The 26,574-nt window shown below is 39.3% G+C and overlaps 4 protein-coding genes across 4 annotated transcripts; 1 reads left to right on the top strand and 3 right to left on the bottom strand.

Moving 5' to 3' along the window:
* Positions 1-762: 762 nt before the first annotated feature.
* Positions 763-1,701, bottom strand: LOC107535589 (olfactory receptor 1J2). Its single transcript, XM_016211093.2, has one exon. The coding sequence runs from the start codon at positions 1,699-1,701 to the stop codon at positions 763-765; it is 939 nt and encodes a 312-aa protein (XP_016066579.2).
* Positions 1,702-11,673: 9,972 nt separating this feature from the next.
* LOC107535556 (olfactory receptor 1J1-like) lies at positions 11,674-12,615 on the top strand. Its single transcript, XM_016211062.2, has one exon. The coding sequence runs from the start codon at positions 11,674-11,676 to the stop codon at positions 12,613-12,615; it is 942 nt and encodes a 313-aa protein (XP_016066548.2).
* Positions 12,616-14,632: 2,017 nt separating this feature from the next.
* On the bottom strand, positions 14,633-19,357 carry LOC107535555 (olfactory receptor 1J21-like). Its single transcript, XM_087822894.1, has 2 exons — positions 18,451-19,357; positions 14,633-14,673 (listed from the first exon to the last, which is right to left on the bottom strand). Exons 1-2 carry the CDS (start codon positions 19,355-19,357, stop codon positions 14,633-14,635), a joined length of 948 nt encoding a protein of 315 aa, XP_087679020.1.
* A 6,071-nt stretch (positions 19,358-25,428) lies between these two features.
* On the bottom strand, positions 25,429-26,370 carry LOC107535588 (olfactory receptor 1J4-like). Its single transcript, XM_016211092.2, has one exon. It carries the CDS (start codon positions 26,368-26,370, stop codon positions 25,429-25,431), a length of 942 nt encoding a protein of 313 aa, XP_016066578.2.
* Between the last annotated feature and the right edge of the window lie 204 nt (positions 26,371-26,574).

The raw sequence follows: 26,574 nt of genomic DNA, 5'->3' as shown, positions 1-26,574 counted from the left end.
GGCAGGATGTCCAAGAAGGATAGTCAGTGCTGGTAACTGGAGTGGCGTTTGTAGGAAAGCAATGACGTCTTCAGAGTATGCACTGCAGGGGGGGTCGCATGTACTTACAAAGGATGGCAGCGTGAAGCATGCTTTCATTAATGATTGTGTACAGGGGCTAAGCAGTATCAACCGCACAGTGCTGGCAAAGGTGGGGGGTTCTGGCCAGTCTTGATCTCCTAAAGGGACCTTCATCTTCAGAGTTGTGACATTGTATACCATGGGCAGAGAGTAATACATTTCCTCTTATTTAAATGACAAGTAGTTTGGATTATTTGATTTCAATAAACCCATAATGATGAAAAGAAAAGCCATTTAGTCTGCATAAGATTGCGTAGAGAAATAGTATAGCTAATCTTTAGATTCTGGGTTGTGTTAAAGCCTGAGATTATGGTCCCAAAATATAAGGGTTTCCAAAAATCTTCTGAAATAACAGGTAACAAAACTGTATATTATTGTATTATTTATGCCTCCAAGTTGCAGAAATAAGTAATAAAGTTGATTAGCATTTGCTATTCAAAAGTTACTCATAAAAGACAGCATTGTTAATAAGAGAATGAAATTCTGGTCAACAGATATTTAACAGGCACATCCAATATGCCATCATTTATCTTAGGACCTATGTCTCAGGAGACCTTAAAATTTTCAGACATATTCAAATGGAAAATCAAATCTGTGAGATCAACAAAAATGAGATTCTGATTTAAATAAAAGTCACAGATATTATGAGAAAAATGTTACTTTACTGAAAAGTTTCCTAAGGGCCTTTTTCATGTCCCTGTTCCTAAGGCTGTAGATAAAGGGGTTCAACATGGGTGTGACCACCGTGTACATGAGAGCCACAATGATGTCCTTGTCAATGAAATTGCTTAATGCTGGGAAAAGGTACTGCCCAAATATAGCCCCATAATATAGAGACACTACAGAGAGGTGGGACCCACATGTGGACAGGGCTTTACAGATCCCCTCAGTTGAAGGGACCCTCAGGATGGTGGCCCCAATGTAGCCATAAGATACCAGGATACATATAAATGGCAGGGTAATGACCACCACCCCTACTGTGAACATGACCAACTCATTGAGAAAGATGTCTGAGCAAGACAGTTTGAGCAGGGCCCCAAGGTCACAGAAGAAATGGGGAATGGTGTTAGCAGCACAGAAGGATAACTGGGTCAGGAGGAGGGTGTGGGAAAGGGAGTTGGCACAGGACAGGATCCAGGACACAGCCACTAGTAAGGCACACAACTCTTGCCTCATGATGATGGTATACTGAAGAGGGTGACAGATGGCAACATATCGGTCATATGCCATTGATGTAATAAGGAAGCTGTCCAGGTCAGTAAAGAATATGAAAAAATACATCTGTGAAATACATCCTGCATAGGGGATGGATTTGTACTTAGACTGCATGTCCAAGAGCATTTTAGGGACAGTGACAGATGAAAAGCAAACATCTGTGAGGGCCAGGTGGCTGAGGAAGAAGTACATGGGCGTGTGCAGGCGAGAGTCCAGCCTGATGAGCAGGATGATGAGCAGGTTGCCCAGCACCGTGGTCAGGTACATGCCCAGGAACAGGGTGAAGAACACGCCCTGCTGTCCTGGCTGGATGGGGAGCCCCAGGAGGAGGAACTCGGACACGCTGCTCTGGTTCTCCCTCCTCATGGTCCTTCTCTGTCTGCTGGGGATGAAGAATGGTTGAGAATATTAAGGAGTCTGTAGTAATGATTTTTAGCTGTCATATGAAAAATATATATGTTTTATTTCAGAAACTGGGAAACTTAACCTGTTTCTCATATATTCCATATATGTTGGCATATAAGGGAATTAGAAAAACTGTCACTGAGGAATGTGGCCAGCTTTTCTTGGTTCACTGCAAAATAGAATTTGTCCATCTTTGGCACTGAGGATCAGACTCTAAAAATATGGTGTCTCAGCCATGTTATCACCCCAAGGATGCTCTGTGCTGAGTACTCCAGACCATCAACCATGACATAGAACATTTAGAAGATTTGACTTCAGTACCCATTATTAAACTTCAGGTGAGAGACAAAATTTTAAATAAAAGGATGCAAGGAATAGTATTGTATTCCTTAAAGAAAATTCCTCAATACACATATATTTTTACTTATTTCAATTCAATAAAGGATCCTTGAGAAACTCTGGATTATGTTAACTCCCCTCCCCCCCCCGCCCCCCCCCCCCCCACACACACACAGTGAAGGAGGCAGTTGAAAGTGTAAGAGTCCTTCCTTAAACTCCTGGCTCAACCACCTAGGCAGTTTGGGAATGCTTAAATTCTGGGTGGGCAGACCTGGTGCTCCATGTTGGGATCCATAGCAAGTGGAAGTGCCTCCGAAAGACTCTGCTTCCCTGTATTTCTGTCTTTCTTTCTTGAATCACTTTTCTTTGTTTTTACCTCTTTCTTACTTCCTGTATATACCTTCACTTTATCTTTCTCTCATTTTCTTCTTCCTTCCATCTCATTCTCTCTGCCTCTGTACCTTCATTCTCCCGTCACCCCATGTCCCGCTCCTCCCCTCCCCTCCTTCATTCTGTCTCTTCTATGCCAAAACCAACTTTCTGACTCTTCTATACCCATAAATAAACTCATATATTGCTGAGAAAAATACTCATTCCATTTGTAATACTGACCTTACCTGCATTTATGATCTGATGTTTGGCGGGTGTTTAAAGATTCTCTTTAGGAGACCTAAATATGCGCTTCCAAGGTCCTAGACATTCTTGGGCATCGTAATGAAATCTACAAGCTCGGAGTCTCACTTCTACCAGTCCCAGAGCTATAAACTGAAGAATATATCTAGCCAAGGAGAGAACCCTAGGGGGTAGGGAGCAGCTCTTGTAATTTCCTATTAAAAACATCCATAAACTTGGATAAATTGTCCAATTTCCCCCTTGATCTCTTTAGAAACATGTCCTGTGGGAGGGATGTTTGTGCTGGGAACTTCAGAGAACGAGCCCACAGAGAAAGGCTCTCAAGACACTCTCAAGTCTCCCTTCTGTCCCAGGCTCTGCTTTCCCAGCCGTCAGCTAGGTATTTGGTATAAAGCCTTAGTAGAAAGAGAGAGCCAAAGTAAATTTCAGAATCAGATAGCCTGGACCCTCATGTCATCTGCCTATGTTGCATTGATGTCTGTCCCTCAGTCCACACCTATAGCCACCATCATGAAGAGTCTGTAGCAAGCCATGAGAGGGTCTGAACAGCACAGGAGGCAGATTCCCTGTTTATCTTACCGTATCAGTGCATCCTGGCGAGAACCTCAGTGACCAGTATTTTTATTTCTTTAAGGACTTTCTCTGGCCGCTGGAATTCAATTTACCTATACATTCAGCCTGCCAGAAGTGCCAGACATACTCTTCACCCTCTACAGTGCCTACCAGGGGTGGCTACCTTCCTCTCCTTGAAGTTTATTGACCTTTGGGCTTTTCTTCCTGTACCACTCTCTTTCCCATGAGATTCAGCAACAGCTCACAAAACTAATCTTTTTGTTACCTATGAAAGAACCGCATGATTGTATAAATATTATGGCAGATAAATATTTTTAAAATAAGTAAATGCTTCTAGTCTCAACAACAAAATACTGCTCTTGTTAACATTTTATAGCACATCCTTCCAGTTTTTTTTAAAAAAAATGATAACCTGCATTTTTGCAAATGGTTGTAAATGTACTTCTGTGCAGTTTTCTGTTATGTTCTTTCAAAAATTATACCATAAACTTTTCATAAACATAATTTTAATGGCTCTGTAATATTCCAATGGGTGTGTACCAGAGTTGTCTTAACACTTCTCTTATTGATGGAAACTAGGCTGTACCTAATTACTATCTTTTAAAATTATGCTGCAATTAGACAGCATTTTCAGTACTGGGAAAATGTAGAAACTGTCATAAGTCAAAGCCTACACCACCAACTACCCAACTCAAACTACTCCTATTTTGTTACAGATTTTGTCACTTGGATCAGTTTGCTTCTCCCCTACAAATTACCATCAACTTGGGCGTTATCGGCATTGCGTGAATGAACCACTCAGCAATGTGACGTACTGATTCTTGATCTCATCTTCAGTGATTTTGCCTTCTCTTCCCATAGCCATATTACAAAGTCTGGAATTGCTTTACCTATAAAATATTCAATTTAAACACTCAATTCTTTGTTCTTTTTTTCACTCCACCCATTCTATAGAATCTTTGGCCTCATCTTTTCAGTCTCTGATCCTGTCCATTTCTCCTCAGATTTGCTTTGTCTTCACTCTGTGACTTCTTCAGGATGGATCTCATGGCTAATCACCCTCTTCCAATTTGCCTGAGTCTTTACCACATGACCTTTCACCCCACCCATGCAGCAGAGCTTCAATGTTGGATCAGTTCAATTAGCCACCTTCTGCACTTCTTTCCTTTCTTTCCATTTATTCCTCAGTCCACTGTAATCTGGATTCTGTTCTCACCACTCACTGATATTACTACTGGTCACATCATGACCAAATCCTCTTTACTAAGTTCAGTGGATTTTTTTTTTAACACTTAACCTTTTCTTTTAGTTCCCATGGTCTCACATTTTCATATTTTTCTTCTATGTCTCTGATGTCTTTTTTGGGACACTCTTTCTCTGCCATTTCTTTATTTTTTATTTTTTATTTTTATTTTTTAAATTTTATTTTTGTTTAAAATATTACAGATGTCCCTTTTTCTCCCCAATGACCTGCTCCACCCCCTCCCCTTCCCCTCCCCAGTCCCTCTCCCCACCATTGTCCGTGTCCTTGGGTTGTGCATATTTGCATATAAATTCTTTCGTTACTCTCTCCCCCTCCACCCACCCGCCCTCCTCCATACCTCTGACATTCGTCAGTCTCATCTATGCTTTCATGTCATTGAATCTATTCTGTTCATCAGTTTATTAAGTTCTTTAGATTCTACGTATAAGCGAGATCATGTGATATTTGTCTTTTGCTGCCTGGCTTATTTCACTTAGCATAATATTCTCCAAGTCCATCCATACTGTCCCAAAGGGGACGAGATTCTTCTTCTTTATAGCTGCGTTCTGCCATTTCTTTAATTGTCAGTGTTCTCTGTGGTCTGTCCTCAGCTCTATTCTCTTTCCTTCCCTCCTCTCTACGCTTCATTCTTGTTGATTTTTCTCAGCTTTTTAAATCTTCTTTCTCTAGTAAATCTCATTCTCTCCTGTGCTGGTGGTCCATGAATTTGCATCTCTATCCAAAATATACCCACCTGCCTCCTGAATTTCTTCTTATGTATGACCCATTGGTACTTCATACTCAGTGTGTTACAAACTTCTCAGATCTGTGTTCTCTGTCTCAGTAAGTAGCACAACCATACACTTAGCTCACCAAACCATAAATTTAAAGAGACACTTTTAGGTCCTTTGTTTTCCTCATTTTCTATAGTCTGACCAAAATTAGCTCACATCAAAATTATCTACCACATCTTTTAAATTCTGGCTCTAAAGGAAACCTAAATACATATATTTCTCTTCAACTCCATTATCCCTCTCAGATATACTTCCATAATCTCTTCCTAAATGACTGGGACCACTTCCTAAGCCATCTCCTTGCTCTGAGCTTGCGCCTGTCACTCCTTCCTCACCTTGCCAGTATCTCCTCCATTCCCTGCACACATGCTTGTTATCCGTTTGCCAGGAGCGATAGCTTTTAATCCGACACTGCCAGTCTTCTGACCAAGTCCTTCTTTGGCTCTCTCTTTCCTTTTGGATACAGTACAGATTGTTCAGTGTGGCATCCAGGGTTCTTCATGATGCATTCCTGCGAATCTCTCTGGCCTCATTTTGAACCCTGCTGAAGTGTACATTTCAGTCGTTCTAATTTCCTGAAAGTGCCCCAAATGTGTCATCCTTTGTCTTCTCCATCCTTTTCTAGTCCCTTCCTTCCCTTCCTTCCAAATGTTCTTCCTCTGTGCTGTCCATGTCGCCTTTTACTTGTTTCGGTTGCCTTGGGTGTCTGCTCCGTGTAGTATCTTACAAGCCTACCTGCTTGACCCCTTAAATTCAGGTTTAATAGCCCTCCTCTGTGCTGCCATAGCACTCAGCACTCATTACAGATTTCATTACAGCATCTGACACGCAGTTTTGTGTATACTGCTCACTAGGTTGGGCTCTTTGAGAGGAAAAAACCACCCTGTGTTTTCAAATATTTACTCACAAAATTCTCGCTGCATAGTAAGTACACACTATTTTAATGAATGCGTAAATGAATGAATGAATTATTGAAAGATAATAAATAAAATGCTATCTCCTCCCCTTGATTCTGTAACTCTTCTCTAGATTTACCAGTCTTAACGGAGGTTTCAGAAGGCTTATCACACTCATTCTTATGGTTAAAGAATAGATTTTGAACCCTGAGGATGTGCTAACTATTATTATGTCATAACTGTCAAAAATATCCCTGCATGCATTCAAGTATTTCTTCAGGAAGAAAAAATATATTTCTGAGAAACAGAAACACGATTCCTTGATAAGTGTTTTTATCCCTCAGGGATCAGCAGCAGTTCTCCTCCCAGTTCCAGATTCAATATGAGAAGGAAGAAGCTCATATGCTGCCGAGCCCACTGTTACAAGGGGGCTTTCATGGAGCAATGGAACTAGACTTTAGGTTTGAAGTTAGTGTGCTGGGTTTGAATCTTCATTTGGCCATTTTCTTTTGAGCCACTCTCAGATGCAGTAAAATGGTGGAAATCTGTCTATCTCAGGGATTACTGTGAGGGTTAAAAGAGCTCATAGATGTGAAAATTCTTTATAAATAAGTGAATATGCAAATATAAAAGTTCTCACTTATGTTCCCATAGGAGTTGACTCTCTTTGGTATATTGCTAAGGCACATCTCCACTGGGAATGGTTAAGGAAACGCAGTAATTACTCCCAAAGTGTTCCTTGTCCCTCACTGGAAATTTGTGACCTTTGTCTCCTGGGTTCCCAGCCTGGCTGGTAAAAATGGATACCTTTGTCATTGCCTGGATCTGGTTTAAAAGAGAGAGTGTACCTCCTCCCCACTTCAGGGTTGAGCTTGTGACTTTTCTTTCTTTCCAAGCTCTAGGCCTTTTGGAGAGAAAACGAAATACCAGTTCATACCTGGGAGCTGACAGTATTTGAATTTAGCACTCCCGAGCTAGGTAAGGGAGTTCTTGTAGGCTCCACTCAGCAATATGTGTGTGTGTGTGTGTGTGTGTGTGTGTGTGTGTGTGATTTGTGCCAGGCACTTTATATAATTTTGTTGTGTCATCTTGAATAACTTAGGTGAATATAATAATCACAATTCCTTGAGGTTTGCACTTTCCTCTCTAGAAAAATGTTATCTCTTTCACAGTTTTGCTAAATATCTGACCTGCATCCAAGCTATGAGCACAACATTCCAGGTTTAAAAAATTGGTCTGTATTTTTTGCAAATAATTATAAACATACCTGTATATAATTTTCTATTACATTCTTTCAAATAGTATAACATGAGCTTTTCATGAACTCATTTCATTGGCTACATGATACTGTTTCCAGTGGATGTGTACCATAGATTTTCATTCATTCTCAAACTTTCTAATTTATTTCCTAAAATTCTAGAGTGTTCTCAGGCAGCAAGTACTGTCTTCCTTGAGGATATAGTTAATAAATTCATGTAATATCATGGGAAGAATTTAGTCTTTGAAGCCAGGCAGACCTAGTCTCAAATCCCAGGTTCACCATATACTAGTGCTATAACACTGGGCAAGTTTCATCACTGAGTCCCACTTTTCTCCTCACTAGCATGAGTTAGAATGCCTATGTTGAAAGGTTGTAGGAAGAAGGGAGCAGTATTTGTAAAGCACCTGGTGCGAATTAGGTGCTAAATCAGATTTTGTTAACAATGTGACTATTTCTTAGCCCGATTACAGCCATCTCAGCCAAACTGGAAAGATGGTAAATTTGCTTTCAGTGTCTGTAGCCTCTGCTTTCACTCTGCCTGTAGTCCCCACCCCTCACCCCTACCCCTCCTCACTTTGTCTGAGGAGGTCAGTGGCCTTATTCGGGCACCCAAACTTAGCCCCTACATGTACAGCTCCCAGCCATTCTATCTATGTGAGAGTGTTGAATGGAGGACTGTCTGTCCCAGGAATACTTACCTTTAAACCTAATCTGTAGTTGGGACCTTGAAGCTTTTTTCCTCTTGCTGAAATAGTTTAAGGCATCAGCAGGCAATTGAGTTGCGTTTGGGGTAGGGATATGGAAGGCTGGATGTTCTGGGAGCCACATCACAAAGATGTAGTTCTCCATGTCCCCTGAGAAAAACGAACCCAGATAACCTGAAGAATCTCAAGAAATTTAAGAGAGTGTCCCATCACTCGTTTTCCACAACCCAGGAAGATCGTGGGGTCAGGTTTGGGTCCCAGGATTGGAATCTGGGCAGAAAGCCGCCTCTGCCTCTAGGACTAAGTAGCAAACTATCTTCACCTATTGCTGGGAGACCTAACGATTAAGCATTCATTAATATTCTGGTTTGATATCTAGTTCCAGATATTGTAGGGAGCCAGTCAGCTGCTTTGCTGTAGTCATTGAAAGGTATCCTTTGACATGAGTTTTTCCTTACTGGATTGAGTTGGTTCATGAGTACACTCTTCCTTTCACTCAGTTGGGGGTGGAGAACCAGGTCTGGGGGGCCATGGTGGCCTTCTGAATCCATCTGACAAAGTGATGATGAGACCCTGGACACCACCTTCTCGCTCCTGCTTCTTTTCCTCATGTTGGGTAGTACATGTTTAGGTGGGAATGAAACAGATGCAATCTTTATCCCTTCTTTAAATGGGAGAGAATTACCAGAGCATGGATTCTCTGCTTCCTTATAGCATCTTTATGACAATATTTTTCTTAGGCTTGTCTAGCTGGCCCAGAGCAGAAGATTTGGCCTTTGCCACAGGCTTTGGGATTGACAATTTGCCCGTTGGCTATAGGGATTGATCAAAGTAGTTCCATTAAACTTTAATAGTAAAACTTATCTAAACTGCTGATGGGAAAGCATTGGATTAAAGGAATCTTGGAAATTGACAGGAAAATAGAGGAGACACACTGCCTTCCTAATGTTGATTATTATGGAGTAATTCTTTTAAAGGTGTAAATATTGCCAAGCTGTACAGTACATTAACCCAACTGAAAGCATTTTATTATGAATTGGCTTTACTCAGACAGAGTTTCCCTATGTTTGAACATACCCTCCATCCTCTACCGCACCCTTCTCAACCAATTACATTTTCTGGAGAATGTGACTTTAGAAGTGTTTATTTTTTATTTAGAGCAATATCTTGATTATTTAGTATTTAAAAAATAAATACAATATGTGACCCATGTACCCACAACTGAGATTTAACAAATATTGGTGTGTCGCCACATTTGTTTCTGACAGTTAACCCAGAATGTTACAGAAACAGCCAAAACTTCATCAACCCATTCCTATTTCCTTCCTCCTTCTCTGTGGAGTTAAATACTATTATGAAGTTTTTTATACCTTTTAATCCTTTTTATACTTTTATCACATATATGTACCATAAACAATACAGTGTTGTTGAGTGTTTTGATATGATATCATACTGTAAGCATAATTTTGCATCTATTTTAATCCAGAATTAAATTTTGAGGATCTATCCATGTGGTATAGAGCCATTCAGTTTTACTGCCAGACAGGATTGATTGCATGAGTAAACTAATCTCAGTTTATGCATTTCCAGACTACGGGGCAGTTAGCTATTTTAGTTCTTCGCTGTTACAGAGTTGCAAATAACAGTGCTATATTTTTCCCTGGGAAGCAGCATGAGCATTTTTCTACAGCATAAATGGAGAAAACTACTGCATCAAAGAGAACATAAATCTTCAACTTTAAAGATATACTCAAAGTAGAGGAACTACTTTAAATATCTAGTAGCAATGTCTGAGAGTTTCTTTTCTTCACATGCTTGTCATTGCACAGTGTTCTCATATATATTTAAATTTTTTTTATCATTGTATTTCATTATTGTTTTAATTTGCATCTCTCATCACTTGGAAAGTAAATCCTCTCAATATACTTATTGGCTATTTTGACTTCATTTTTCTGTGATTTCTAGCTCATATTGATTGAGCTTTTTATCTTGTCCTTATTAATTCATAGGAATTGTGCATGTATCATGAGTACTAATCTCTTTCTAATTTGGGGCAGTGCGTAGTCTCCCATCCATGACTTGTCTCTTTGTGGCTTTGTTACAGTGGTGGTAGTGGTTGTACTAAAGAAACTTTATTTTAATGCAATCAGATTAATATTTATGTTGTATGCTTTGGGGGTCTTGATTAAGAAATGTGTTACTACCCTAAGATCATAACATAATTTATAAAAATTTTTCTAATGTTCCTGAAATTTTGCTTCTCACATTTAGGTTTTTAATACATCTGGGATTTTTTTATGTAAGGTGTGAGGCAGTGATATGTTATTTTCCCCTTATGGAAAGACAACTGTCTCAGCACCATTACTTGAAGAGTATATTTTTTTTACTGATTTATAGTTCCACTCAAGTCCTCATTATAAACATGTCTGTTTTCAGGCTCTCTATTTTCCCCCCAGTTTTATTGGTTTACCTTTATAAAAACACATTATTTGTTGTAATCAATGTAGCTTTATAGTAAGATTTGATACATTATAGTGAATTCTTACCTTTTAAAAACTATATGTAGAGATATTTCAATAATTCATTATCTGGGTTAGGAAATAAATCTCTTAGAGGCTATTTTAGAGACACTGAAAAGATTAGGATTCCATTTTAAAATTATTTTTAGCTTTTAGATTGCACTTCTTTAAATGTGCTGCCATGTGACAACTAAATAACATGGGGCCCCAGAATTTTTAGGGCTAACCCTGGGTCTTGAATAATGCCCGATGTAAGTTTCTTAAAGAGACTGCCATGGTGAATTTAATTGTATGTGACATCTTTTATTTGATCAACAAATTTATACTGTGCATGCATTTAATTATCTGTGACAGATTCTGAGTCTTCAACCAGTGAACAAATTAGAAATAATCATGGAATATGTAGACAAGCGGGGGACACAGAATTAAACAGATCACTACACACAAAATTATGAAGGCCGATGAGATTTCTGATATCAGTTTCCTTTGTTTTCAGAGGACAAACTCTGGAGTCAAAATGCTTGGGTCCAAATCCCAGCTTCTCCTTTTCTTACCACTGTAACAGTGAGACTGTCTGCCTCAGCTCTCACATCCGAAGAGTGGAAATAGTAATGGTACCTACCTATTTCACATATTGAAGATTGTTGAGTCAGTTATTGCATGTAAACTGTTAGACCAGTGCACAAGGGCAGTGTTTAATAAACATGAACTGTCAGTATTATCATTTACAGAGACTGGGACCACATTGAAAAAGAAAGTGGCTGTATATCTTAACCTATATTTTTTGACATTTATTCAACAAAATATACATCAAATGTAAGAAAACATGGATGAAGACATTCCCTAAATCAGAAGAACATCTCAATTATACTATGTCACAACTATCATTTTTTTTATTCTGAGAAATTCCACCTTTTCCCTTCAGCTTTCTCTACCAGTGTGCCCCCCCCCCCCCCAGCTGGTATACCAGGATGAGGCCTGAGAACCAGAGCAGCGTGTCCGAGTTCCTCCTCCTGGGGCTCCCCATCCAGCCAGGGCAGCAGGGCGTGTTCTTCACCCTGTTCCTGGGCATGTACCTGACCACGGTGCTGGGCAACCTGCTCATCATCCTGCTCATCAGGCTGGACTCTCGCCTGCACACGCCCATGTACTTCTTCCTCAGCCACCTGGCCCTCACTGACATCTCCTTCTCATCTGTCACTGTTCCTAAGATGCTGATGAACATGCAAACCCAGTACCTCTCCATCCCCTATAAAGGCTGCATTTCACAGACATATTTTTTCATTTTCTTTGCTGATCTGGACAGTTTCTTGATCACTTCAATGGCTTATGACAGGTATGCGGCCATATGTCACCCTCTGCAGTACACCACCATCATGAGTCATACCATTTGTGTCATGTTGGTGGCTGGGTCTTGGGTCATTGCTTCTGCTTGTGCTCTTTTGCATACCCTCCTCCTAGCCCGACTGTCCTTCTGTGCTGACCACATTGTCCCTCACTTCTTCTGTGACCTTGGGGCCCTGCTCAAATTGTCCTGCTCAGACACGTTTCTCAACCAATTGGTAATCTTTACTGCAGGATTAACAGTCATTATGCTTCCATTCTTGTGCATCTTGGTTTCTTATGGCCACATTGGAGCCACCATCCTCCGAGTTCCTTCTACCAAGGGCATCTGTAAAGCCCTGTCCACGTGTGGCTCTCATCTCTTAGTAGTGACTCTCTATTACGGGGCAATTATTGGCCTATATTTTCTTCCTTCATCCAACAACACCCGTGACCATAACATAATTGCTTCATTGATGTACACAGTGGTGACTCCCATGCTGAACCCCTTTATTTATAGCCTGAGAAATAAAGACATGAAAGGGGCCTTGAGGAAACTCTTGAATAAGAAGACATATTCTTCCAACTGATATTTTCTTTTGAAAACACCCATGTGATCATATTTTCTTAATAACACATAAATACAAATTATTAAAAACATAGTTCACTTGTCTTTCTTCTATAGCTCTCACTCACAAACCTTGGCTGACGTTAGTCTTAGAACTGTTAGGGAGAATAGTAAAACAGGATGTGCTTTATAGGATTAATTCACTCTTTTTTTGGACAATGGGGATTGTAAAATACTTTGAGGATGCTGTGGCACTTTGGCTGGTATCATTAAATAGAAGCTGCCAGGGCTGGTCCTTCCCCCAATTTTTCAGTTGCTGTAAAATGTGTTTGGCCTTTCACATCTCCTTTTTTTAAAAAAAATTTTATTTAAAATATTACAAATGTCCCTTTATCTCCCCAATGACCCATTCACATCTCCATTTTTAAAGAATTTTTTATTTTGGTGGTGATATGGCTTCTCCTTTCCTAGGCACCCACACATTCAGGGACCCTGAGCCCACCTAGAACCTTCAGGAAGAACTTATTAAATTTGTACTCTCCTTACATAATAATTAGCACACTGCTTTCATGTCCTGTAGGGATACATCTTACACATCCTTTCTCCCCAACACATGCAGATATTCATCAGCAAAATAAATGCCACATCCATTGCCTCAGGTACCAGGCAGAGAGCTTAATATGTATTAAAATCTACTTTAATCCTCAGAACAACCCTAAGAGAAAACTCAAGCTCAATGAGGTGAAGAACACTTTAGGATTCTGATTAGGGACAGGAAGACTTGAATTTTGGCTGTCTGACTCCCCAGCGATTCAACCTAGGACGATAATCCTTTACATAGAACGCTGTGTCCTCAGGAGGAGTAATTAGCTCAGCCCCGTGGCAGAGGACATATGAAAAACTTCCCAGAAAAGGGCTGCTTTCCCTGAGACTCAAACAATCAGAATTACCTGGACAGACAAAGTTCTGTCTCGTCCTGATGATCACAGGCAGAGGGAGCAGGATGTCTCAGGATGTTAAACTGGAAGTTCCAACTGAGGCACCAAGATTTCAAAGATACCAGATACCAAAGTGAGTTGTAAGGCACAAAATAATGATGTTTATAGGAAATACCCAGTGATCAATTTCATAACTTGTGAGCCTCTGAACCTAGATGTGGATCTAAGGTGCTAAGAGATAGAGATGAGAGGTTCTTATAAAGATGTTTCTTTTGGACAGAGCTGTGCAGTGAGCCCCACATTCTCCTGTGGAGGGATGTGCCTTCCTTCTCACTTTACACCTAGTGGGAGAAACTTCAACAGAGCCACTTGGAGAGTTTGATATATATCCCCTGCTTTTATGAGAGTGAAGAGCAATAGGAAAGATGAAATGGGAGAAGAGCGAGAGCAAGCAAGCAAGAGAGAATGAATTATGTTTGGGAAATATCTTCACTTATTTTCATAGTGGGGCAATAAAAGCAAAAATGTTTCCTATGGACCACAGGTGGATTATGTGAGAGAGAGAGAACCGATATGCACAATTTTCAGTTCTTCCCAAGATGACTTATTAGAAAGTCTAGGAGATTCCAAGACAGAAGAAGAGATCTGTATGGGATCTACCCCCCCCCCCCCAAACAAGGGGCTATGAGGGGAAACATTCACAGGAGGAAAATATGCTTTAGTTATATCACAGAGGATGTGTGGGAAGGCAGTATAATATGGAAGTCTCTGAATATCCCCCTGGCCTGAAAGTGACAACGAAAGAATGAGTTAGTTTTAACCATCATCCAGATCAAGAGAAGTCAAACCTCTTTAATATGGTAGCAACCAAAGAGGCATATTATTGTCACCCCTTTCTCACCCTTGCTCCCATGCTCCATCCCCATAAGGGTGGGTACAATAAATGCAACTAGACTTTAGAAAAATGAGAGAAAAGAGACAATATACTATTCTGACAACTTTCTGGACCTCAGATTCTTGCCTGGCAGAAAGAAGTGATAAAAGGGGTTGATTTTTATGAGTGATGGATTGAGCACTCAAAAGTAAAAAGAAACCCGTATGTTAGATGGAACAAGTAAATATTTCTTTGAATTCAAAAGTCTGTAGATTTTTTTCATCCAGTATTTTATCTCCAAGTGTTCTTGGTTCCCACAGTTTACCTCATCACTCCTACATCCTTAGAAAAACTCAGAAAGTTATGTTTTCTACAGGATTTTTAGGTATTTTGTTTTTGCTAGGGTAGGTACATTCTAGGGTCCTTACCCTGCCATTCCTGTTGACATTAGTATAGAATAATTAGTTTTAACACACAGTACAGTATACTTCAGTGCTTTTGAGAAATGCTTCAAAGTTTTGTTTTCATTTCAATGATCTAAAATTATTGTAAGCATATTCTGGATCATCATCATGATCTCCTTATAATGAAGGTCCAAATATCTACTAATTGTGAGCTTGGAACGTTCCAGTTCTAATAGATATAAATAAAAATATATTCCAGAGCAATCTTGGTCATCAAGTTTTTTTGTTTTCATGTACTTTTGAGGTATTTTATGAAGATTATTAATTTAACCTACCATGCATTTCAAAGAAGAAACATTGAAAGTGATCATAAGAAAATGGGAAAATATTTGCATGTTTGGCTATTAGTAGTTTTCAGTGGGGGTACTCTTAACACTTTGAATAGGGCAATTCTTTGTTGGGCAGAATGTCGTGTGCATTCCAAGCCATTCAGTAGCACTGGCCACTGACCACTAAATGCTGCTAGCAGCTCCAGTCATTGGACTAACCATAACGCTCCCACACCTTTCTAGAGGAGAAAGAACTCATGGACACGGACCACAGTATGGTGACTGCTGGGGAGGGGTGTGAGTGAAGTTGGAGAATATAGGGGGATAAATGGTAATGGGGAAAAAATAAAATTAAAAGTATATATATTTAAAAAAACAACACCTGGAGAAGTTCACCAACACTGTTTTAAGTTATTTTGTTAGTTTAAGTTAATTTGGAAGAAAGCAAAGATTTAGTTCTAGTACTTAAATACAAATTAAGTATGATTTTATTTATTTATTTATTTATTTATTTATTTATTTATTTATTTATTTAATTTATTTATTTTGGTAAGTGCTGCTGATTAGGGCATGACCAGAGTGAGGCAAATGAAGTATATGTGCAAAATTTGCCTCAAGTGCAAAATTTGAGAGCTGCCTAAAACTCAGTAATTAAGGCAAATACTAATTAAAGATTACTTTTTAAATAAGGTTAACTCAATGCACTCTTTTACCAAATTAGAATTAATACAAAAGTACATGACCTACAAAACAATAAAATGTAAATAAAGACAGAAACTGACCCTGTACCTGCACAACTCAGCCTGTCTCACCCATCTAACCCTAACCCTGCCGAATTCTTTCTTTATCGGTCTTCCATGGGTGTTTTGTGTTCTTTTCCTCTGGCATCTTCCAGGGTTTTTTCTTTGCCTTTGGTTTTCTTTTTATCTTTAGTTATGATGTGTCTAAATGCATTTCTTTTTTTAATTTATCTTTCAGTTTGCTTAACTTTATTATGTAAGTTGATGCTTTTAACAAAATTTGAGAAATGCCAGGATTTCATGTCTTTACATGAATTGTCTGCTGCACTCATTATTACCATTTTTCTTTTCTGCAATGAACATATTTACAATAACTGCTTCCATGTCTTTTTTGGTCAATTTCAGTATCTATGTTTTCTTGTGATCTGTTTCTTATGACCCTTTCTTGACATGATGCACTTTTGCTTACTTCATGTGTTTAGTAATTATTCAGTGTTTGCTGGAAATTTTGGGAGAGGGTATATTTTATTTATTTGTTAATCCTCACCCAAGGATATGTTTTTCCATTGATTCTGAGAAAAAAAGAGAGAGAGAACGAGAAGAACAGAGATTGACTGGTTGCCTCCCACATGCTCCCCGACTGGTGGTGGGGATCAAACCTGCAACCCAGGTACATGCCTCTGACTGGGAATGGAACCCACAGCCCTTTGTTGTTCAGGCCAACACTCTACCACTGTGCCGCACTGGCCAGGGCAAGAGAAAGTATATTTTCGTTTTAAAGGTGTTGAATTTTGTTCTGGTAGGTAGTTAAATTACTGGAAGATCCTTTTTAATCTTCCAGATTTTGTTTTATTCTTTGTTCAGGTAGATATATTTCAGCTTGTCCTTAGTTTCTCAGGCTTGGCCCTTACACTCGGGCATGACCAATAAATACTCCTAGGGAATGGATTTCCTGGGGTTTCACCTGAGTGTGCAGAGTGTTCAGTGAGCTCTCTCTACTTTTCACTCTAACAACTTTCACTCCATCTCCATTGAGCTCCTGTTTCTGCAGCAGCCACTCTCATAGGTCTTGCCCTGTGTATGCTCATCTCAGCCCTTTGCCCAGGATTCACATTAAACCCCATGTGCACCCCTGAGTTGTACAGCGTTTATTTCTCAGGAACCTTGCCATACATTCCAGTGGTTTTAGTAGCCCCAAGTTCTAATCTCTACCTTCTTACTTCATAGATCAGCACTCTGATCTAAAGCTATCATCTGTAAAGTACCCCTGGGTAATAATACAGGCAAATTTAGAGCATATTTTATACATGTTTCTTCTTTTAAGAATCACTGTTCTGCTTTGTTGTTGAATGCTTACGAACCGTTCCCTTACATATTTTACTTATTTTTTGGCTATAAAAAAGCAAACTTGGTCCCACTTACTCTGTCATAAATGAAAGTAGAAACTAGATAATTGATTTTATTCATTTAAAAAATTATATTCATTTAAGTCTATAAACTTCTATTTAAGCACCATATTAGCTAAGCCCCACGAGTCCAATATGTCATATCACTTATTATAAAAACAGGTTATAATTTTAATTGTCATTTCTTTTTGGCAAATTCATTATATAGAGGTTTATTATTTATTTGGAGATTAACCCCTTATTGGATATGTCATATGCAAACATCTTCTCTCATTCAGTAGGTTTTCTTCTCATTTGGTTGGTGATTTCTTTCACTACTTAGCCATTCCTAGTCCCATGCCCTGAAGGGCTGAACTCCCTTATCAGATTAGACTGATCACCCATAATCACATCATTACTTTGAAAGCCTCTTTAAATTCTCTATGCTTACTACAATGCTTCACTCTCAGTTGGTCATCCTAGGACACAGAGGGCTCCAATCAAGTTTGAGTTTACCACCTGGGGACTCTACCAGCCCTTTCTGGACCATTTTCCTGAACTTTTATAGGAAAATGTCTTATTTCAGCCTGTGATCAGGATCACTCATTTTAAGAAGAGAAAAGTGATGCATCCTGTTACCATCACTCTGGAAACATAACTGAGAGTCAAAATTTGGACAATTGGTAAGAAACTAGACACACAAATAAGACTCAATTTCTAATTAATGTCATTTGTAAAAATAAATTTCAAATGTATAAAAAATTAAACACAAAAATAAAATCATGAAACTACCAGAAGGAATATTTTTGTTATCTGTATAAAGTTTGTAAACTATAAAAAAAAAAAGTAAAGCTGTGACTGCATACACATTTAAGATGTTTGTAGGACAAGGGATATCATATGAAAACTTTAAAAAGACATTTAGGAAAGGACAGTTGTGTAGGTATGTTTTTAATATACCTTTCGCATGCCTCTAAAATGAACAAGAAAACTTAAACAGAGAAGAAAACTACGTCCAAGGCGAAACAGAGACAGAAGAACTGGTTCCACATCAAGATTCACTACGAAGCAGCTATTCAAGAAGAAGGGATGCTTACATTGCATGTGCAGGATGGAGCACGTCTTACATCCAACGAATGGGCAGAACAGTGCTCATCATGAGGAACATGGTCCTCTACTGAGCATATTTCCCAGAGCTCCTTTCATGTCCCGATTCCTCAGACTGTAGATAAAGGGATTTAACATGGGAGTGACCAGGGTGTACAATACAGCCACAATGACATCCTTGCTGTTGGAGTTGTTGGATGAAGGAAAAAAGTACAACCCAATAATTGCTCCATAGTACAGAGACACCACAGAGAGGTGGGAACCACAAGTAGACAAGGCTTTGCACATGCCCTTGGTGGAGGGGACTTTCAGGATGGTGGCCCCAATGTGGCCATAAGAAACTAGGATGCATATGAATGGCACGGTAATGACCACCACTCCCACAGTGAGGATAAGCAGCTCATTGACTGTGGTATCTGAGCTGGACAGCTTAAGTAAGGTGGAGAGATCACAGAAGAAGTGTGGGACAGTGTTGTCTCCACAGAAAGAGAGACGGGCCAGGAGGAGGGTGTGCAAAAGGGCACTAGCGCAGGATTGGACCCAGGACACAATTACTAGCAAAACACACAGGCTCTGACTCATGATGGTGGTATAGTGGAGGGGATGACAGATGGCCACGTACCTGTCATAGGCCATTGAGGTGAGAAGGAGGCTGTCAAGATCCCCCCAAAATAAGAAGAAATACACCTGGGAAATGCATCCAGCATATGAGATGGATTGATCCTGAGTATGCATATTCATGAGCACCTTTGGAGCTGTGACTGATGAAAAAGAGATGTCAGTAAAGGCCAAGTGGCTGAGGAAGAAGTACATGGGTGTGTGCAGCCGAGGGTCCAGCCTGATGAGCAGGATGATGAGCAGGTTGCCCAGCACCGTGGTCAGGTACATGCCCAGGAACAGGGTGAAGAACACGCCCTGCTGCCCTGGCTGGATGGGGAGCCCCAGGAGGAGGAACTCGGACACACTGCTCTGATTATTTCTCCTCATGGTCTTCTTTTGGTTTGCTGTAGATGAAAAAGAGATGGAAATGTGAAAGAATGTGAAATCATTATGATATGACATAATAGAAACATGACAGTCAGTACATGAATGTTAACCTGAATAGCTCATGCTCTTTGCCCACTAATGGGCTAGTGATGGTCTGACATCAGGATATTATATGTCCACCTGGAAACCAACCCAATCTTTTTTGGAGAAACCATGAAACATCAGAATGATGATCGTATCAGATCAGGTTCAAATTTGAGGAGTCTAGGAGTTCATGACAGAAATCTGAGATTAGGTTGCAAGGCTAGGTCAGGAGCCATTTATTAGAAACACTAGTAGAGGCTCTCCAAGTGGTCTGTTGTCCTTTCTTAACCTTCCCCTTGTCTTTTGCACATGCTTTGGCTTGTTTCTAGTGTTTTTATATTTCTAGCAATATTTAATTAATAGCATTCATATATCATGCTTTATTTCCATGGATTGGGTCAAGATAAGACAACTCAGTGGGCTTCTCTGGATCTTACAGAAATCAGGATTTGGTGACTTGGTGGAACCATCATCTGTAACTCAAGGGCATTAAGGACAAGAATCTATGTCAATAACATAGCAAATCCAGTGACATAATTTATTATATAGCCATCAGTCCTTCCTTTAAGAAAGTTCCTCCCCACTCCTCAGCATTTGCAGTCTAGCATCACTCTTTCTAAAGGAGTTGTCATGGAATGTAGAGAAGTCTGTTCCTCTTCCAGATTCCCCCTTATTCTCCCAGTTCTCACCAGATCACTCTTACTCAAGCTCTCAGAACATCAGGAAATACTTGGATCCGCCAAAGAATAAACTTTGTGAGTGTCCAGCATAGTTTACCAAATAACATCTCTTTTTTTTTTATAGTTCCTAACCTAGGTTTTATGCCAGTGATTCATAACTGGTATTTTTTCTTGTCATATTCTAACAGTTCTTATACTTTACCAATACTATCATTTCTTTCTTGTCTTCAGGTCAATTAATCTTAGACTTGCCCATGTGAACACTCACAAAATACTAGGGAAAGAAAACAGGATGGTCTATTAAAAAATAGAATCCACAATACTATGTAAACAGTTATTCAGTCTAAAAGATCCTTCTCTTTGAGAGCCGAGAAAGTGTCTCACTATAGGATTCATCATTCATCTTGGGGGTTAACTCGTTTACATTATCTTCCAATTCTCCCAATTTAACTGAAATTATCTCTAAAATGCCTACATTCTTTAGTCCATTACATTAAAAATCCTATTAATTTAATGTTGTTACCTGAGATGAGTTGCTCATTTAGTTTTACTAGTCATTCCCATATTAATAATCAGTTTACCTACCTCAGTGAAGGGGCTAACTAGCTGTCTGATGGATATTTTGGTTGTTTCTAATATTTTTCTGTTTCTAACAATATTTCACTATAACACTGTATGCCATTTTTCACATTAGTATATATATCTGTAGGATAAAACAGAAATGGAATTGGAGGATATGTACATTCACAATTTTGATAGATATTGTCAAATTGCAAGAGACCAAGGTGGTGAGGAAGCCTGGTCTTATGTGTTCTTTAAGATGAGTCCTGAATAATAACAGCCTGTCATGTGAAGATTATAAAAATGGTCATTCTCGTTAAGTATTTGGTGAAGACACAGCTATGGTGTTTGAGGAATAGAGAAAATTCAGGAGTGTGATCAGCATGGGAAAGTTATGAGGTTGGAGATTTATCCAGGAACCAGATTATGTAAGGTCTTTTCGGCTATAGTGGAAAGTTTATACTCCATTATCAGAGCAACAGAACACCCATGAAAATGTTTAAGGAAAGGAATGAATGAAAAAATTAAAATAGTATGCTGGCTACTGGGCAGAGAGCAGATTATAGCAAGACAAGAGTGTTAGCAGGAATATTAGGATGGTATTGCAGTAGTTCAGGTACAAAAGGATACCTGCTTTACCTGGATCATGGCCAAAGATGAAGATCATTACAGAATTGGGATAAAATTGAGAGGAAAAGCCAATAAGACAAAAGTGGGAATGAATGATAAGCAACAGGAAGTATATATTTTTTCCTATTCTCTGAAAAATTACACAGAGGATCAGTTTAAGATAAATTAATCTACATGGAGTTCTCTGTTATACTTTGGTGTGAGGCGTGGAGGAGCCAGGCTAGAGATCAGTAACTTACCTTGGACACACACAAACACACAAACACATGCAGTTACACTACTGAATGTGAATTCCACTCCTGATCTGACGTTGCCTCTTAGGTGATGAACACTTACACCTTCAGTTGCAGCATGGGAAGGTTCTTGCATTTCTCTCTAGAAGACAATGAAGCAGTGAGTCTCTAAGGGTCTCAAAGATACACCACAACAGGGAGAAGAATTATCAGTTCAAAACAAAGTAAGATAGATATATAGGCACACACTTGTTTAACACTCTGAGCAATGGATGTGGGTTCTGACTTAACAAATTATGGAGAAAACCCAGGTGGTGGTGGGTGGCCAACTCCACACCCCCACCTCCAAATTAGAGACAAACTGGAAATAATTGCTTCTTTGCCTTTGGTTCCCTTGAGGGGAAAACTGTTGACAGCAGGCCGTAGGAGAGTTCATCCTTGGAGGAGCAATGATGATAACCACAAAGCAGCTACTAGGAACTTGGTGATTCCAAAAGCTTTTTGCCTTCTCAGTTGACATTAGGGAAAATGCAATTCCAAGTTCATAACAAACAAAACTGGAAGCTGAGTGTGTTAATGAACCCAATGTTCTTTCAAGAATCCCAGAAACACTCTGATCCTTTCATTCTCTGAACAAAAGATTGAGGGACATTATATCCCACCATCAAACGGGACCCTTGGGGAGTAGACCACAGTTTCTATAAATTCTGGTCTCCTGCTCAGAAGCTATGGAGTCAGCATTCTCTGGTGCAGTTTTCTCACAATACCGTGGAATTGCCATCCACGAGATGTTCTCCACTAAACCTCTTACAAAATTGATTCCAAGTTTATTTCATACATCTCTAGCTCCCATTTCTTCAAAGCCAGGTAGAATATCAATATCAAGTGCTTGTTATTTAGAAAGAAGATGTGTGCATATTCATGTGTTATTAATTTGTTCTGTTTTGTGTTAAAAATCAATCAATTAGCCCAGCCAGAGTGGTTCAGCAGTTGAGCATCAGCCTATGATCCAGGAGATCAAGGTTTGATTTCCTGTCAGGGCACATGCCTGGGTTGCGGGCTTGATCCCCAGTAGGGGGCATGCAGGAGGCAGCCGATCAATGACTCTCATCATTGATGTTTCTATCTCTTCCTCTCCCTCCTCTCTGAAATCAATAAAGATGTATTTTTTAAAAATTTAAAAAATCAATTGATTATAATGCTACAGCTGACCTGCTTGTTTTCCTAAAAGTCCAGAGTTGACATGACTGCCTTCTCAAACTAGGAGAACATCACTGGCACTTCCCTCCTTCCCTCCACTCATGGACATAAAGATGAAATCCATGACCCTGCAAGATAGCTTACTTGATTAAACAGTGCGAGAAAAGGTGTCTTTTTGAATTAACAAATGACATTACTACTTCCCCAGGAATAAGATACTGTTTCCTAGGAGAACTTCATCTTTATCTTCTGTTATTCCAGCCCCATCTTTCTGAATCCTATTCAAAACATGCCTCCTGCAATAGCTTATAGCTTAATAACAAAATATACTTACATATGCATATACAACAAAATTGGAAAGTAGGCAGAATGAGATTAATAGGTATTTGAGAGAAAAGAAACTCAAGTGGGCTAATAATCATACAAAAAGATGGTCAACCTCTGTAATAATCAGGGAAAGAAAAAACTTCAATAAGGCTCCATTTTATATTAATAGAGTGGAAAAATTAAGTTAGAGGATGCTCTGTGTTGACAACTGTGTGTACATTTTAATAAGATTTATTTCTAATAGGGAAACAATATGGCATATTTTATAGTTGAAAAATGTTCATTGCCTTGGACTGTGCAATTCCACTCTCAGGTTTATATATCCTAAAAAGTTTTGCCCTTGTACAGTTGGAGACATAAATATGAAGGCTCATGGCAACGTTGTTCATAGTAGCATAAAAATGTTTAAAAAGTTCATTAACAAATAAATTATGAGATTTTACATAAGGAATATTATACAACAATTAAATGCCATATCAGCGAATTACAGAAATGAAATATTGAGAGGAAAAAAGTAAGACTCCAATAATATGACAAAGTGCAGAAACAAAGATTTTCTATGTATATTTACTGTTATGGACTTATGTTGTATTCCTCCAAAATACATAATATTGAAGCCCTCACCCTCAGTGTGGCTGTATATGGAGATGAGGCTTCTAAGAACATAATTAAGATTAAATGAGATCATAAGGATGAGGCCCTGCACCGATAGGATCACTGTCCTTATAAGAAGAGACACCAAAGATCTCAGACTCTTTACACACACACACAGACACCGAGAAAAGGCCATTCAGTCTATAGCAGAGAACTTAATATGAGATCTACCGTCTTAGCAAAAAGTATCCAATATAGTGTTACTAAGTAGAGACACTATTTCAGCACAATTTTTAATTGAAATGGTACAACTGAAACCCTTACCTTGTCCCTGATCTTAGGAGGAAAGTATTCAGTCTTCCACTGTTAACTATGGTATTAGCTTTAGGTTTTCCATAGATATCCTTTACCAATTTAAGGAAGTTTTCACTATTTCTAGTTTCTGAGATTTTAAAATCAAGAATGGATTTTTAGTTTTATCAAATACTTTTAAATCTATGTATTAAGATCCCTTGTTACCACTCATCTTTATCTTCTATTGGTCCCCCCAATACACGGCTCACTCTCTGATTGTCAGTCTAGCCTCCTTTTTGTTTCTCTAACATGCCAACCACGCTTCCATCTCCAACCCTTTGCAGTTTCTGGTCCCCCCTGTCTGGAATATTCTTCCTGTCAGATAAAAACAATAACCTATTCCCCGTTTTCGTTAAGCTTTTTCCTTAAACCCCTTGTTCCTTTGGAAGCCTACCTGAGCCCCTAGACTGCTTAAAATTATAGGGTCACCTGCAATAGGGTCACTCCTTTCCCCCCTCACCCCACTTGTGCTATTGTTCATAATATGACACTCATTATTTTATAATATACCGTGTACTTTTCATTTTTATTTTTATTGACAGTGTCTCCCCTCTTTAAGTGTAAAAGTCTCAAAGGAAGACATTTTGACTCATTTATATAGAAAAGTGCCAAGTACATAGTAGTTGTGAAATACAAATGTATTTAATGAGTGTTATTTCATACATACATTTATCTTTGCTTCGACTAGAAATGGGTTGTGTCAGTTTGAGCAGAAAGAGCCCTCACTTTCCTAAACTGGAAGGAAGAGGAATAGAGATCATCCCACCAAGAAACATCTCGTAGAGGGAAAAAGACCTAGAATCAGCAAATGTGTAAATAAGGTGATTGCCCTATGTGTCTCTTTTAGGTTATTTCCACCATGAGCACAATAAAACTAACTAGTAAGGTCAACAGCTTTGCATTTATTTTTTTTTTAAGTTTTAGGAAGCTATAAGGAAACACTTTATTAACCAGCTACCTAATTAGCAAGACAAGCATTCTGAACTTCCTTGCTTTGAAAACTAGGAACTATACTGTTTTTATAGTGCTAGAGAAAAAATAGAGAACAATAGATAATTATTCATTTTTATGCAACTATTTTATGACATCTTAATTTTTTAAAACAACTCAGTTTTATAGGCCTGAAGACTAATGTACATTTCACTTTTTATTTTAAAAGTACTATCATACTACATATTTGATAGTTCTAGTCTTCAACATGAGAATCAAGAATTTAAAGAAAGAGAAGGTACCTTCTGCAATTATATTTCACACTTCTAATCCCAGGGAGTATAGGGGACCAAAACCAGGGGAGACTATTAAAAGTGGGTATGGAGTGAGAAACAGGCTGGTCACCTAACCACATATTTTTCAAGGAGATCTCTTTGACGGGATCAGTGGATGAGACAAGAACAAGAGTAGGGGATTGTCACTTGGAGAAAAGGATCTCCCTTGTGAGAAGTTTCTCCAGGGCCCCCTTCATGTCTCTGTTCCTCAGGCTATAGATGAAGGGGTTCAGCATGGGGGTGACCACTGTGTACATCACTGAGGCAATTGTGTCTTTGTTATTAGAATTGCTTGATGATGGCAAAAAGTACAGAACCATAATTGTCCCATAGAATAGAAATACCACAGAGAGATGGGAACCACAGGTGAACAAAGCTTTACGTATCCCCTTGATTGAGGGAAACCTTAAGACCGTTGCCCCAATGTGGATGTAAGAGACAAGAACCCCAGTAAATGACAGGATAATGATCAATCCCCCAACAGCAAAGATTAAAATTTCATTGAGGGAGGTGTCTGAGCAGGAGAGCTTAAGCAGGGCAGCGAGGTCACAAAAGAAGTGAGGGATAATGTTGTCAGCACAGAAGGACACTTGAGCCAGAAGGATGGTGTGGGACAGGGCACTGCCACAGGAGAGGAGCCAGGATCCAGCCAACAGAAATATGCACAGCTCCTGCCTCAAGATGGTGGTGTAGTGCAGAGGGTGACAGATGGCCACGTACCTGTCATATGCCATCACTGCCAGAAGGAAATTGTCAAGACAACCAAAAAGTATGAAAAAATACAACTGAGTAATGCATCCCACATAGGAGATGGATTGTTGCTGAGTCTGCATGTTCCTGAGCATCTTTGGGACAGTGACAGATGAGAAGGAGACATCAGTGAAGGCCAGGTGGCTGAGGAAGAAGTACATGGGCGTGTGCAGGCGAGAGTCCAGCCTGATGAGCAGGATGATGAGCAGGTTGCCCAGCACCGTGGTCAGGTACATGCCCAGGAACAGGGTGAAGAACACGCCCTGCTGCCCTGGCTGGATGGGGAGCCCCAGGAGGAGGAACTCGGACACGCTGCTCTGATTATCCCCCCTCATGGTCTTATGTTTTGCTGTAGATGAAAAAGAGATGGAAATATGAAAAATGTGAAATCATCATGACCCTGACATAATAGAAGCGTGATAATTAGTTAGTACATGAACATGAATGGTTCATGCTTTTTGCCCACTAATGGACTAGTGATGGTCTGACATCAGAATATTATATGTCCACCTAGAAACCAATACAATCTCTTGGAACTC

This window comes from Miniopterus natalensis, chromosome 12 (assembly GCF_054644295.1).
Source record: "Miniopterus natalensis isolate mMinNat1 chromosome 12, mMinNat1.hap1, whole genome shotgun sequence".
NCBI lineage: Eukaryota > Metazoa > Chordata > Mammalia > Chiroptera > Miniopteridae > Miniopterus > Miniopterus natalensis.
The sequence above is the reverse complement of the archived record's forward strand: the minus strand, read 5'-3'. Positions and strand labels throughout refer to the sequence as shown.

Excerpts from the sequence above, each read along its gene's own strand:
- LOC107535589 (XM_016211093.2), bottom strand. The coding sequence starts at position 1,701 with ATGAGGAGGGAGAACCAGAGCAGCGTGTCCGAGTTCCTCCTCCTGGGG.
- LOC107535556 (XM_016211062.2), top strand. The coding sequence starts at position 11,674 with ATGAGGCCTGAGAACCAGAGCAGCGTGTCCGAGTTCCTCCTCCTGGGG.
- LOC107535588 (XM_016211092.2), bottom strand. The coding sequence starts at position 26,370 with ATGAGGGGGGATAATCAGAGCAGCGTGTCCGAGTTCCTCCTCCTGGGG.
- LOC107535555 (XM_087822894.1), bottom strand. The coding sequence starts at position 19,357 with ATGAGGAGAAATAATCAGAGCAGTGTGTCCGAGTTCCTCCTCCTGGGG. Across the intron at positions 14,674-18,450 it reads CATGAAAGGAGCTCTGGGAA|AGACTTTTGAATTCAAAGAA; the intron begins ATATGCTCAGTA and ends AAAAAAATCTAC.